General features: G+C 40.3%; 1 protein-coding gene across 7 annotated transcripts in view; it reads left to right on the forward strand.

Moving 5' to 3' along the window:
- The window catches only part of EFCAB6 (EF-hand calcium binding domain 6), a 234,292-nt gene that overhangs the window by 24,424 nt on the left and 194,599 nt on the right, over window positions 1–15,269 (forward strand). For 4 of the 7 annotated variants that reach the window (XM_049115749.1, XM_035721765.2, XM_035721766.2 and 1 more), the window contains 2 exons: window positions 3,012–3,223; window positions 13,187–13,275. In XM_049115749.1, coding sequence (XP_048971706.1) covers window positions 3,012–3,223; window positions 13,187–13,275 — 301 coding nt within the window. Of the gene's footprint in view, window positions 1–3,011; window positions 3,224–13,186; window positions 13,276–15,269 lie in introns of those variants that run through there. The other 3 variants (XM_025457152.3, XM_025457182.3, XM_049115750.1) reach the window with 3 other exon arrangements.

Raw genomic sequence — 15,269 nt, forward strand, 5'->3', positions numbered from 1 at the left:
GTGCTGTGTCCCCTCCAACTGCTTCTCTGGCTGCCGTACTTTATCATTCTGGTTCAGCTCATCAAACTCCTCAAGAGGACTTCACTGACTACTCCACCTAAAACAGCCTCTCTCCAACCCGTTCTTTCTTACTGTCTTTGTAATCTTTTCTACCATTACCTTATCTTTTATGTATTATCTGTTTTTTGTCTTTCTTCTCCCCTGCATATTATCAGCTTTACAAGAGCAGATCTTACCTGTCTTGTTCACTGTAGCCCTTAGTGCCTAGAGCAGTGCCGAAATATCACGGGTATTCAGTGAATATTTTTTGAATGAATGAATTCTCCTTCTTTAAAAGTCAGTGTTTCACAAGTCTCCCTTCTCTTCCAGCGTGGCATGCATCTCCCATGGCTTCCACGTGGCTGGTTCCCACACCTGCACGTCCAGTGGCATCCACTTCTGATCTCTAGATTTATGTGCTCACCTTTCTTTCTTTCCTTTTTTTTTTTCTCTTTTTTTTTTTTGGTGCTCACCTTTCAAATGGACATCTCCACTTAGAGATCCCAAACTGAATTCATTAGCTTTCCCACAAACTTTTTTTCTCCTGTTCCAGGTATTTATTGCTATGTACAAACTCTTCCACACATAGAGGCTTGGAATCATTTATTTTGCTCACAGATCTGCAATTTGAGCAGGTCCCAGGGACAGCTTGCCTCTATTCCAGGCAGTTCCGTGAGGGGAGGTGCAAAGGCAGTGGGTAATGACACCTGGGGCTGGAATCATCAGAAGTCTGGCTTCGTCTGTGGGCTGGAACCTCAGCGGGGGTGTTGGCCGAAACACCTACATGTGGCTTCTCTGTGTGACTTCTTGACTTCCTCACATCTCAGCAATTGGCATGAGCATCTTACAAGGATGAGGCACAAGCTGCGACGCCTTTTGTGACCTCTTCTTAGAAGTCATGTAGATCATTCTGCCCTAGTCACGGGCCCACCCAAATTCAAGGCGAAGGAATATACGCTCCACATCTCGATGGGAGGAGGGTTAGGATGGCATTGTAGGACAAGCATGTGTGGCGGGGATCTGGTTGTGGCCATCTTGGAAAATGCCTTTGCCACGTCCTATAGCATTTCCTTTCCCAACGAAGAGTGTCACCACCCACCTGGCCGCTTACACCACATATACAAGCCATATCTTCTTCCACTGCCTCACCCTGCCTGTCTAATCAGAAGATTCCATGGACTCTACTTGGTCTATTTCAACTTCTCTTTCATTCACCTCTACTTTTCCCTCCATGCTCATCATGTTGGTGTAGACCTCCATTAATACTTGTCTGAGCAGGCTGTAGTTAACAACATGTCTTCAGACTATCACTTTTGTCCCCTCTCTATCCCTCCTACATGTGATGTTGGGGCGAAAATTGGATGATGTTATCCTCTTGATGGAAGTCCCAGCTCGGTGTCCCATGACCAGAGCACAAAGCTGGATGGGAGCACCAGGGACTTGGCTCCTGGCGACTTTGTGGTTTATTTTTTTATTATTATTTTTTTTAATCTTTTTTTTTATTTATTTATGATAGTCACAGAGAGAGAGAGAGGCAGAGACACAGGCAGAGGGAGAAGCAGGCTCCATGCAACGGGAGCCCGACATGGGATTCGATCCCGGGTCTCCAGGATCACGCCCTGGGCCAAAGGCAGGCGCCAAACCGCTGCGCCACCCAGGGATCCCTGACTTTGTGGTTTAATCTCTAAAGCTGATGCCTCCTGTACTTGTCCTCTCCCCACTTTGTCTCCACTGGCTGTCCTCCATGGTACCCCCACTTCCAGCCCTTCTTGCTCTTCCTTCTAAGTATCACCTCTTCCTTCTAAGCAACTTTTCCTGAGACCTTCAGCCTGTCACCCCAAACTAGCCACTGTCTTTTCTCCAATGTGTTCCTGGTTATATATGCCCCTACCCAAAGAGGCAGTAGGCATCATGAGTGAAAGGCATCCCTAGCACCTGGCACAGGCCTCCTGTGTGCTTGGCGAGTGTCAGGGAAGATGAACATTGGTGACAGCTTGTGCCAGAAAGGTTCAATACCTGGATAAGAAATTCTCATTTGAATGGAAATAACCACAATCATCCTTCCTTAGGTCCTGTTTGTAAATGAATTTATAAAAGATGAAACAGCATTAAAGGCATTTAATATACATTCAGAATTTACTTTGTAAGACAGCTACTAAATAAGTTGTCACCATGCCTTTGCAATCTCATAAATAGATAGAAGAGATTTACCAAACCACTTGTATTTTTAGCCTCCTCTTTCTCTAGTAGGTTACAAAATACCAAAGTGGAATAATCACATTTCCATGCTTATGAAACTAGTCCATGCCTTGAGTTGATTTGCAGTTACTGTGTTTATTTCTATGGCTGTTTCATCTTAGAGGGGAAGGAGGCTGGGGTGTATTGTCTCTCCCCTGGTGACTTGGGGACCCTTGGGACCCACAGCACCACAGTCCCACTTGAGTGCTTTTCCTCCCAGGAAGTGCAGGCCTCCCGGAAGCTTATGTGGTGCCTTTTAACATTCTTTCATTACCTTTCAAAGGGGCTAGCCATTCTCATCTCTTGTCTTGGAGAGGGAAATAATCTAGATTAAGAATTACATGTTTTCCCCTCAAAAATTGGCCAGGGGATGAAAAGTTAATATATTTTAAAGATTTGTTTGAAGTGATATTGCTCTTAACTGAGTTTTATTCCAAAATCCATGTTTTTGCTTGTCATGACACATGTCCTATATAGGGGGGATGATCTTTCCTCTCTCTTTTTTTTTTTCCTTTTACCATTACTATTTTCATTTTACATTGGCCACATTTCAGAGGTAAAAAATGACCATGGATTTGCCATTGCAAGTCATGCAGTGCTTAGATGCATAAAGCAATGAATACAGTAGGAGAAATAGTGTTTTGGAAGTTTGTTGGATTCTAGTCCACAGTGAAGTTGGTTTTTGGGATCTTGGCTTTAAGCGCATCTAATAAACAACTGTATCTCTTCTATAGCCACAGCTATTGCAAATCCGATACTGTCCTTCTTAGATGTTAAACGGCTTTTATTTCAAAAAATCACTGATAAAGGATATGCGTTGAAAAAGGCTTTTGAGCTGCTTGACACCAGTCACAACATGACGGTATCAAAGAATGAACTGAGAAGAATTATCACAACCTTCCTGATGCCTCTCACGAGAGAACAGTTTCAGGATGTACTGGCTCAGGTACAGTATGCATGGCGACTTAGAATAACCCAACTACGGGGGTGCGTGGGAGACTCGGTTGGTTAAGCATCTAACTCTTGATTTCAGCTTAGGTTGTGATCTCAGGGTTGTGAAATTGAGCCCCAACTTGGGCTCTGTGCTCAGCAGGGAGTACCCTTGAGATTCTCTCTCTCCTTCTGCCCCTCACCACCCCTGCCCGCCCCCCCCCAAACCCAGCTGTAGAAAAGTTGGAGTCAGTTACTGGAGCATGAAATCTATTCTGGGTTTCCACCCCCTACCACCCGATAGTTCTAAGTTAGCAGTTACAGTTTTGTTTATTTTTCACAATTCAGTGAAATTCTGGTGGATGGGATGATCAACATGTGTGTGGGTCATATTTTGTGTGAAGTACTGGTACTGCCATTTTCTTTAGTGTTTTTTTTTTAAGCTTCCGTATAGAAGTATTATATTTTGGAACTTAGTATTTTGGCATTTGTTCTTGTATCAAATGGTTATTGAGCACCTACTGTATTCTAGACCCAAGGGAGACAGCAGGCAGACACGGGCCCGACCTCCAGGGGGGTCTCAGCCCAGTGAGATGTGTTTGGTACGTGTAGGAGGGAAAGCTAGAGGAGGGAGAGCTATCTAAAATTGGGGTGGTGGTCCAGGCAGCATTTAGGGAGGAAGGGGTGTATTTAGGCAGATTTTGACCAAGGAGTAGGATTAACCAGATGAAAGAAAAATGGAAGGGGGTTATAGGTAGAGGGAGTAACAGCTCAAGTGAAAGCTTAGATGTCTGGATCAGCATGGCATGTTTATTCAGGGAACAGGGTAGTATTATTTATACCCGAAGCGAGGGGATATGTGTCAGGTTGTGGATAGAGGGGCCAGGCCTGAAGAGTACCATACACAGAGTTGGGACTCAGTCCTGGGAGCTGTAGGGCCCACGGAAGGGTTTGCAGCAGGGGTGATGCAAGTACTTGGGGAGGGATATGGAGGACAAGCCCTTGGTGGGTATCCTACCAGGGGGCTATCAATAGTAGACATTTAGTGGGGTCTGAGCCGTCAGGGCCTTTAACAATGGAATACACAGTACAGGAGGAATTAAACACTCAGAATAAATCCATAGGGATCAATATAGTAATACCAAAGTGGGAAAATCAGTAGTGTGCCTTCAACCCAGTAACCCACTAACTAATATACATGCACACACAGACACACACACACACACACAGAAATACACATGTGTTTACTCAATACTTCTTAATCAGAGCATTCCATAATATTTAAAAGTCTGTTTCCTTCTAGAATTTGTTGACTACGTCAACCCAACCCACTTTGCTTACTTCTACCACAGGGGAATTATGTGGCAGGAAAACAAACAGCCCAGGGAATTTCAGATATTCCTGAATTCCAGGCCACCTCAGGGACTGGCTCTCCTTCCTTTCACAGATTTAGGAAAAAAATATTTGTAGGTCTATTTGTTGTTTCTTCTTGAGCATACCATGGTGCCATTTCAAGGGTTTCTCTTCCTTTAATTTTCTTTTTTCACTGAATTTGAGGCTTGTAGCCATTATTTTTAAATATATATATTTTACTTCATCCTCCCTGAGACATTTCAGTATTGTCCCAAGGCTCATCCCAAGGCTCTTTTCATTTTTTCAGTCTTTTATTTCTATTTTTAAGATTGGATAATATCTATTGATCTGTCTTCAAAGTTCAGTGACCCCTTCTTCATGTCTCTGTTCTGCCATTAAGCTCATTCAGTGAATATTTAATATTAGATATAGTATTTTTCAGTTCTAGAATTTCCATTTGGTTCTTTTTTATAGTTTCTATTTATATTTTTTATAGTTCATGTTTATCTATTTCCTATTTTTTTCTTCAATTATGAGTGTGTTTCTTTTAACTCATTAAGCATAGTTAAAATAGCTGCTTTAAAGTCCTTGAATGATAATTCTAATATCTGGGTTGTCTCAGGGTTGGGTTGCATTGATTCTTTTTTTCTTTTTTTTACTCTTGACAGGCAAGAGTCACATTATTCTGGTTCTTCATATTAGAGTATATTTGGATTATATCTTAGACCAGTGCTGTCTAATGGAAATATAATGTTAGGAGCACCTGGCTGGCTCAGTGAGTGGAATGTGTGACTCTTGATCTTGGGGTTGTGAATTTGAGCCCCATGTTGGTTGTAGAGATTACTTAAAAATAAAATCATAAAAAAATATATAATGTGACGCTCATGTTTGATTTTAAGCTTTCCAGTAGCCACATGAAAAAAGTTAAAAAGAATTAATTTGAATAATATTTTTATTTAACTAATATGTCTAAAATATTATCTCATTTCAATGTGTTATCACTATTAAAAATTGACAATAAGTTATTTTGCATTCTTTTCTGTGTACTAAGTCTTTAAACCTGATGTATACTTTATACTTACAGCTGACTTCAGTTCACACACTAAATTTCCATTGGAAATACTTGATGTCTATTTAGATTTCATGAAACAGTAGATTCAGATACCTGGTCACTACAAACATACTTAAAGGTTTTCTAATCACTGAATTAATTTTAAAATTTAAATTAATTAACAATGACTAAAATAAATTCAGTTCATCAGTTGCCCTAGCCACGTTTCAAGTGCTTGACATTCACATGTGGCTGTGGCTGCACATTAGACAGTACAGGGAATAAACATTGTGAACACGGTGCTGTGGAGACTGGATCCTCTTACCTTCCTCTGAAGACTGTTGATGCTTCTGCTCTGGCAGGAATTAACCTGCAAACTCTGTCTCACCTGCAGTGAGCAGTTGCTTGCATCTCAGTTTGGCTCTTTTATCTTTAAGTGGGTCTCTTTTCTCTTTGAGTCTGACCTGCACACGCCAGCTTTGGGCATCAGCTGGAAACTTGGACAGAATTTATACACAGAAAGTGGGTCTCCTCTGTCTCTCCTGTTTGAGATTTCCCTCACATTTTTAGTGGTTGTGGTTGCTTTGGGTTCAGCATGCCAGTTCTTCAGGCCAGAGAGACAGTGTGGCTTGTTCTCAGGCTTAAAGCTATTATGAATAGGAAACTCCCTCAATACTCGTCCCTTTTTCTGTGTTTTGAATTTCTCCAAAGTCTTCCTGTTTCTGTTTACTCTCCAAGGTCTTTAGATAGTTATAAATTTTTTTGTGTTTGCCAGAATTTATGGTGGTTTTCTGTCTCATGGTAAGAGACTCTTCATCCACTTTGTTTTCTGTGGGAGGTTGGTCTGTTATGAGCCGTCTCTACCACAACTTCTGCTTCATCATTTTTATTTTCTTCTTATTTTTTTTAAGATTTTATTTATTTATGATAGACATAGAGAGAGAGGCAGAGACACAGGCAGAGGGAGAGGCAGGCTCCAAGCCAGGAGCCCGACGCGGGACTTGATCCCGGGGCTCCAGGATTGCGCCCTGCGCCAAAGGCAGGCGCCAAACCGCTGAGCCACCCAGGGATCCCCTACTTCATCATTTTTAAAAAGCAACCACAAAGTTACAGAGAAGTTGGATGTTTAGTGGGAAGGAGTTTTTTTCCTGAACCATTATGGAGTAAGTGGTTTCATCACCCCAAATATTTCAGTGTACGTGTCTCTCAAAGAGGATAGTGTTCTGCATAACTACAGTCTGACCATCAAAATACAGATATTAACATGAACTCACTACTACCATCTCAGCCCCGGGCCCCTGCCTGGTTGGGCCGGTCATTCCATGCCTGTCTCGTATGATCCAGGTCAGAACGTGAATTCCAAGTGTCTTTCACTTCAAAACAATTCTCAGCCTTAGTTTTCCTGACCCTCCACTCTGAAGATTGCAGAGGGCAGCATGTCCCCCATCTGAGTTTATCTGATGTTTTCCTGATGACTAGGTCTAGGCTTGCATCTTTGGCGGGAGTATCACAGAAATGCTGTATTCTCATTGTGTTTTACGATCGCACGGGATCCTAGTTTGTCCCTTTGCTGCTGTTTACTTCGATCACTTGATTAAAGTGGAATCTGTCAGGCTTTCTCATGGTAAGAGACTCTTCATCCACTTTGTAATTAATAAGCGTTTTGTGGAGAAACTTTGAAACTGTATCTCATTCCTTACTAGACTTTCAATTCATTCATTTATTATTTTTATATTTGCAGGGACTCAAGGTTGCATGTTTTATCGAGTGGTTGTGATACATTATGTTCATTTTGCATTTTGATTTTTAAATTGTCTGTAATTTGGCTACTAGGAGCCCCTTCAAGCTGGTTTCTGTGTGCTTTTGACATGCCTCCGTCATTCTTTGAGCACTTGCTCTATGATATAAGATATTCTAAACTCATCTCTACTTTCCTTGCTTTGGTCCTGAAATCCTCCATTTCTCCAGAAAATTCTGGTTCCTTTAAATGAAAAGATATTCAGAATCCAGGGTCTGGGCACTGGGGCTGCCCATTATCACTGGAATGACACCCCAGGTCTCACAGTGGGCAGAGCTCCAGGGGACACATGCGTACCCACACACATACAGATATACATTTACATATACATTTATTTCTATATCAACCTCTCCCTATATTGAAAACCATGAGTTCACACCAGTACTGCCAATCCTAATCCTATACCTCAGGGTTCTTTCCAGCTTTCTTGCTGTTCATATTTTTTTTGTTTTGTTTTGTTTTGCTTTTGTTTTTAAAGATTTTATTTATTTAATCATGAGAGACACACAGAGAGAGAGGCAGAGGCACAGGCAGAGAGAGAAGCAGGCTCCATGCACGGAGCCCGATGCAGGACTCGATCCCGGGTCTCCAGGATCACGCCTTGGGCTGCAGGCTGCGCTAAACCGCTGAGCCACCCGGGCTGCCCTTGCTGTTCAGATTTGTAATTACCTTTTCAGATGAGACACTTGGCTTCTGTTATTCTTAGTATATTTATTTATTTGATCAGTTTCCCTGGTATAAGACCATCTCCCATCCCCAGTGCCCCACCCTGCCATGTGGATGCTCTCTTCCCTCCACTTGGGTTACATCCCACTCTGGACTCCTATGGCTTCCCTCAACGTGGCAGACACTGTTTTTCTCTTCCCCATCAGACTTTAGGACTTATTAGAGAGGGGACAGGAAAGAAGGGAAGAAAGATGAGCTTTTCTCCTTTTTTTAAAAAAGTTTCCCATTTATTCACTTAAAAATTTCACAAATAATACATACTAATGATTTCACATGTCACTTTTTTTTACTGTATCTACATTTTTATTGGAACTTTATTAAGATAGAACTTATATGTAATAAAATTCACCATTTAAAAATTTGCAAGTTACTGGTTTTCTGTGTATCCAGGGTTGGGTAACCATTACTACTGTCTAGTTCCAGAACATTTTCATCACCCCAGAAAGAAACCCCATATTCATTAGTAGTCACTCCCCTTTTCCCCTTCCTCTAGTCCCTGATAACCATTAATATACTTTTCTGTCACAAAAGATCTGCCTCTTCTGGACATTTCATATAAATGGAATAATTCAATACATAATCTTTTGTGTCTGGCTTCTTTCATTTAGCATCTTGTGTTCAAAGTTCATCCATGTTGTAGCATGAACCAGTGCTTCATTCCTTTTCATGGCTGAATCACACTCCAGTATATGCATAGACAACTTTTTGTGTTTTTTATCATGAGTTGATGGACCTTTGGGTTGTTTCCACTTTTTGGCTTTTGTGAACAAGGTTGTGATGAAAATTCATACACAAATTTTTGTGTGGGTGTATACTTTCACTTCTCTAAGGTACATACCTAGGAGTGGAATTGCTATGTCATGTGGTAATGTTCTTTCTCTCTCTTTTTAAGTTTTTATTTAAATTCCAGTTAGTTAACATACAGTGTAATCTTAGTCTCAGGTGTACAATGTAGTGATTCATCACTTACAGGCAACACCCAGTGCTCCTCACAAGTGTTCTCCTTTGTCCCCATCACCTATTTTATCCATCACCCCAGACACCTCTCCTCTGGTGGCCATCAGTATGTTCTCTATAGTTAAGAGTCAGTTTCTTGGTTTGTCTTTCTCTCTCTCTTTTCCCCCTTTGCTTATTTGTTTTTTTCCTTAAATTCCACATGAATGAAATCATGGTATTTGTCTTTCTCTGACTGACCTACTTTGCTTAGCATTATACCTTCTAGATCCATCCATGTTGGTGCAAATGGCAAGATTTCATTCTTTTTAATGGCTGAGTATTATTCCATTGTGTATATATGCCACATCTTCTTTATCCATTCATCAATAGACGGATACTTAGGCTGTTTCCATAATTTGGTAGATAATGCTGCTGTAAACATCGAGGTACATGTATCCCTTCAATAAATAATTTTTGTATCCTTTGGGTAAATACCTAGTAGTGCAATTGCTGGCTCATGGGGCAGCTCTATATTTAACTTTTTGAGGAACCTCCATACTGTTTCCACACTGGCTGCACCAGTTTGCATTCCCACCAACAGTTCATGAAGGTTCCCCTTTCTCTGCATCCTCACCAGCACCTGTTGTTTCTTGTGTTGTTGACTTTAGCCATTCTGACAAGTGCAAGGTGGTATCTCACTGTGGTTTTGATTTGCATGTCCCTGATGATGAGTGTAACTGGTAATGTTCTCTTGCTTGTAAAGAACATTTGTCCATGCAAACATTGCATCAGTTTCCTTATAAGCTTGATTTAACTGATACTTTATTTATACCAAATGGAGAGTTAAGATATTTTTCCTGCTAATGTCTCCCTATATTCATGATCTAATGTTAATTTAAAATTTTGACAACCTTCCCAAGCTAATCAACTATGCAGGAAGGGGAAAAGTACAGAAAATGTGAAATGTGTATCCGTTTTTAAAAGCTACATCTGTTTTTAAAAGAAGTCACTGAGAACTGTAGCGCTTCAAAGACTAAAAAAAAACAAGTCCTGGTAGTCTATCTGAAATACTAAGCATAGGTTTTCTAGAACCTCAAGCTTCCGTGACCCACGTGTAAACCAAGGAGGCTGAAATGTGGTGCATTTTCAGAAGGCCAAGTTCACAGTGAGTGAAGGGGAGGATTTCTCTTTCCAGTAGCTGGAATTCAGAGTGTGTGTGAGTTTTCAATATCTTTTACCAACAAATCCCTTTCCAATGGTGAATGTAAGCCTAACTGGAAACATAAAACTTGTAGAACACTTCATGGGAATTTCACACTTAAAATTAGAAAAGAATTTTCCAGTTAGAGTGAATTTGCTTTAGCCTTAATTTTATTTTAAGAACCATGTTGAGTATGTTTGAACGTCAGAGTGTTGTGATGATTGATCAGGGCATGAACAATGAGGCATTGCTTACAATAATCTGTCTTGTACCTTAGTTTCCATTCATGGTAATGTGAATTTTTTAAAAAGCTGTGTCCTCAGTCTCTAAAAATTAACAAAAATTTTATAAAAGAGGATGAATTGGCAAAGAGATTCCGGAGAAGAAAAACATAGTTCTGTTCTGGTCCTAGTGGTTGTGCTGGGTTGGGGAAAGAGACGTCTTTGAAGACACTCATCAACACGATGGACGTGGATTTAAACACTACCCTCCTGTACCCCACTCTAAGAATTTACTTTTAGCGATTCATCTTTGGATGATTATGATTCTTAAACAGGCAGAGCCTTTTAAAAGATTTTATTTATTTATTCATGAGAGAGACAGAGAAAGAGAGAGAGAGAGAGAGGGAGAGAGGCAGAGACATAGGCAGAGGGAGAAGGCTCCATGCAGGAAGCCCCATTTGGCACTTGATCCCAGGACCCTGGGATCACACCCTGAGCCAAAGGCAGATGCTCAACTGCTGAGCTACCCAGGCGTCCCCTGCTTCTCCTTTTAGACAAGATTTGTGAGTTGTTTAAAGGGGTTACTAGCTTTGGAGACTGAACTTTGCAAATATGTATCTACCACATTAGAATTTTTATTAGACCACAAGTAATAATATGAAATGTGACAAGCTTCAATAGGTTGATGGATTTCCTCTCTCTTTTTTCTTTTTTGTGGTTAGTGTAGGGAGAGGAACATGGGCTCTGGAGGCATATGATGGTAGTGCCATGCAGGGAGGTCGCATCTCTGCTCCTCGAAATGTGGAGACGACCACAGCCTGAGGACCTGGTTTTGGGACTAGATGAGTTAACTCATCATGTAAAACATCAAGAGTGGAGCTTGTGCTCATCTCCTGAGTATGAGCTCTGTATGTTTCTTTCCCTCCTCACAAACTCTTAACTACCAAAACCATGAGGGCATCTAGTCTTGGAGCAACACACATACCCCGTTCTTGCCCTTCTGCTGTAAGGCTAGGGAGACTTTGAGGTGTCTACCCAAAATTACATCTGAAATAGAAATCATGAATGTCCTTTCCAGGACAAGGCTTCACGAAGGCCCACCCTGTGAGCTGCTCTCCCTCTGGTCCCATTTCCTAGTTATATGTGTTTTAGTAGTAAAAAGAAATTTTTCCTTTGGGGAGCCCGGAGATAACCATGCCCGGCTTTGAGGCTGAATTTTAAGGGCTAAGTGAACATCACACTTGATTATATAGACATGGGAGCCATTCAGCTGTATGGGAAATTGTACTTTGTGTATTTGCATGAAGCTTAATAAAATACATCTGTATTGATTATATGTTTTAACTTTAGTTTCATAATCCTTTTTTTGGGAAATAATTATTTTCACTTTTAAAAATTTTTGACTTTTTATTTAGAAGTAATTTCAGGGGCGCCTGGGTGTCTTAGTGAGCATCAGACTCTTGGTTGGGCTCAGGTCCTGATCTCAGGGTCATGAGATTGAGCCCCATATCAGGCTTCACACCCAGTGTGGAGTCAGCTTGAGATTCTCTCTCCCTTGCCCTTTGCCTCTCATGCTCATGCTCTCTCTCTCTTTCTCAAATAAATAAGTCTGAAAAAAAGAAATAATTTCAAACCTCCAGAAAATGTATAAGAACAGTACAAATAGTACGCATATGGTACATACATACAATACCCACATACACTTAACCCAGATTTGCCTGTTGTGAGCATTTAACCTCATTTGCTTCTGTGATCTTTCATTATCCATGTGGGGTATGTGTGGATCTGCAAACAGTTTACAGGGTATGTAGTGTATACATAATTTTTTTCTGAACTGTTTGAGAGGCAATTGCTTATATTGTGGTTATTTACTTCCAAATACTTTAGTGTGTATTCCCTGAGAATAAGATCTATTCTCTTACATAATCACAGTACCATTATCAACATTAGTAAATTAAACATTGAGATAATTATTTTTTATTTTATTTTTTATTTATGATAGTCACAGAGAGAGAGAGAGAGAGAGGCAGAGACACAGGCAGAGGGAGAAACAGGCTCCATGAACCGGGAGCCCGACGTGGGACTCCATCCCGGGTCTCCAGGATCCCGCCCTGGGCCAAAGGCAGGCGCCAAACCGCTGCACCACCCAGGGATCCCTAATTCTTTTTTTTTGAGATAATTCCTTAATCTATAGCCCATTTTGACCTACTGGATCTAGTAATGTCCTTTATAGAATTTTCAATTAAAAAATGGCTGTTTTCTACCTTGAAAGTATATAACGTACAGAAAGTTCAAATGCCATTCAGAGGGTAAAATTATGTCATGGCCTTAAGCCTCTTGGGGAAAAAATATATGTGATGTATGCATATATAAATACATATACATATATAAAATGTATATTAGAATATATTTCTACCAACCTTAGTTTGTAGATAGAACTAGATTTCAGAAAATTTTATAGATAACTTGTTGACTTTTAATTGAGCACAAACTGGCATTCTGGCATTTAGGTGTTTTTGTACCTGGTTTACTGGGGATGCATGTCAACTCAGACACCTGGGGGAAGTGGTTGTGTTTACTAGAATGACCATCTCAGTAATAGTATCCTGTCTTCCATCATGAAAGCTCCTGTGCTGTCTACTACTTGGATCTGAATCCTCTAACTGGCCATCATTCTTCTTGTTCGAATGTAGATCCCCCTCACCAGCTCTGGGGCCATTCCATACCTTGAATTCCTGTCCTGGTTTGGTGGAATGGACCTAAGTATAAATGTTATACAGAGGTAAGTAGTTTTTTTCCCCCTCATATGAAACTGTGAAATTTGGAATGATAAAAGAGAGGGCATAAGCTCAGGAGAGCTAATCATGTCAACAGATATATAGGGAAGAGGAATTGGTAGAGTTTGTCTGTATAGAATTTAATGGAGTTAATCATCAGTCAAAAAGTTATTTTGAGAAGACTCTAACCTCTATGTAGGATATATTTCAGAATAAAGGAAATAATATTGTATTGAAAATAGAAATATAACAAATTAAAACCAGATAAACATATATTATATGCAATATATTTCAGATTTGGAAATAATAAATGTTAATTTTGAATATTAATATCTTTCATTGGAAAGTGATCATGTTTTAGAGCTAGAAGAAAATCTTTTTAAAAGATTTATTTATTTTTGAGAGAGAGTGTGCACGAGTGGGAGGAGCAAAGGCAGGGGGAATCTCAAGCAGACTCCCCACTGAGTGTGGAGCTGGACATGGGGCTCCATCTCAGGACCCTGCGATCACGACCTGAGCTGAAACCAAGAGTTGGCTACTCAACTGACTGCGCCACCCAGGCACCCCAGAAATGAAATCTTTTTTTTAAAGAGATCTTTGTACGAGCTCCATTGTGTCTCAACTGTAGCATATGAATGGGACTCATTTGTTTTATGAACTGCAAAACGAGTGTTAGAGTATGAACTCTTAATGTCTGTCTCTGCTGGAAAGGTCTTTGATTCTGGCATCCGATTTAGGAATGACCAAAATTATTCACTCGGACTGTCTGACTCTAAATGAATAAACCTCATTTTCTCAGGAATTGTGGAAATAGGAGTTAAATTTGATCCTGAAAAATTAGCAGATTTTGGTATGATAGCTTTCCTGCCTAAGTCTGTCATGGACACAGTGTAGTTGTAAGAATTTGTGTGGCAGAGGGGAGAGGGAATGGGGACGTGTTCAGTGAGTGTAAGTTTCAGTTTTATAAGATGAAAAAGGTTTAGAGATGTGTTGCACAACACTGCATATACTCAACACTACTGAACTGCACACGTAAAAATGATTAAGATGGAAAAGTTTATGTTATCTGGGGGGTGGTTTTTCAGTTTTGTTTTTTAACCACAATTAAAAAAAAGAATCAGTGCAACAGCTCCAACAAGAATGACAAAGTATCTCCTGGATGGTCGGGGGCTTTTCTGTGCTGTGTTTAGTTAACGATCCCTGAGTAGGGGGCTGAGATAATCTCCAGGTTTATTCGAAAGAATGATTGGTTGTTTTACAAACTATATATTCATACTCTGAACCTAAAACAGTCCCCATTTGTGATAAGGTTATTGGGTGGACCGTAACCGATTTGAAGATTCTCTGTCGAAAAAGCTAAATGACTAGAAAAACTGGAAGCAGGAGAGTTCTTTTTTTGTCTTTTGTTTTTGTTCCTTTAACTGTGAAATATCAGTCTAATAGTTCATTTGAGATGAAAAGGATCACAAGGTACCACTTTAAATATAAAAGATTAAATATTTTAACTAAATTTGAAAGATTCAGCTTATTTGTGGGGCTGAATTTTCTTTACTCTTGGAGATGATGCATTATAGTGAGTGGACACTGCTTCTTTGGGTGACATGGTAGACTGTTTTCATGAATAGCACTTCCATGGAAAAAAATGAAATGACTGATAGAAGGTAAAATGTATACATGCATTTTCCTTCACTAGAGAACTGGCAAGACAGTAAGTACTCCCCTAGAAGCCAACATGAAATGGAGATGGAATCCAGAGAGGTGAGCATTCTATAAAGCCAGCTTTTGCCTCGAAAATAGTGGCTAAATCCTGGTGAATTTGTGTTTCAGTCTGGTTGGCTATTTGGAGTGAAGGAGACAGGGGATAAAACCTAGAGGACCTGCCTAAGGTGGAGGAAGCTAATAGAAGATCAGGATATATAAAGTTGAGACACCTAAACCCTCATGTGAGGATAGGTTACAAATATAAACTTGCATCCCAGAAGGGCATAAGGAAACCTAC

Source organism: Canis lupus, chromosome 10 (assembly GCF_003254725.2).
Source record: "Canis lupus dingo isolate Sandy chromosome 10, ASM325472v2, whole genome shotgun sequence".
Lineage (NCBI taxonomy): Eukaryota > Metazoa > Chordata > Mammalia > Carnivora > Canidae > Canis > Canis lupus.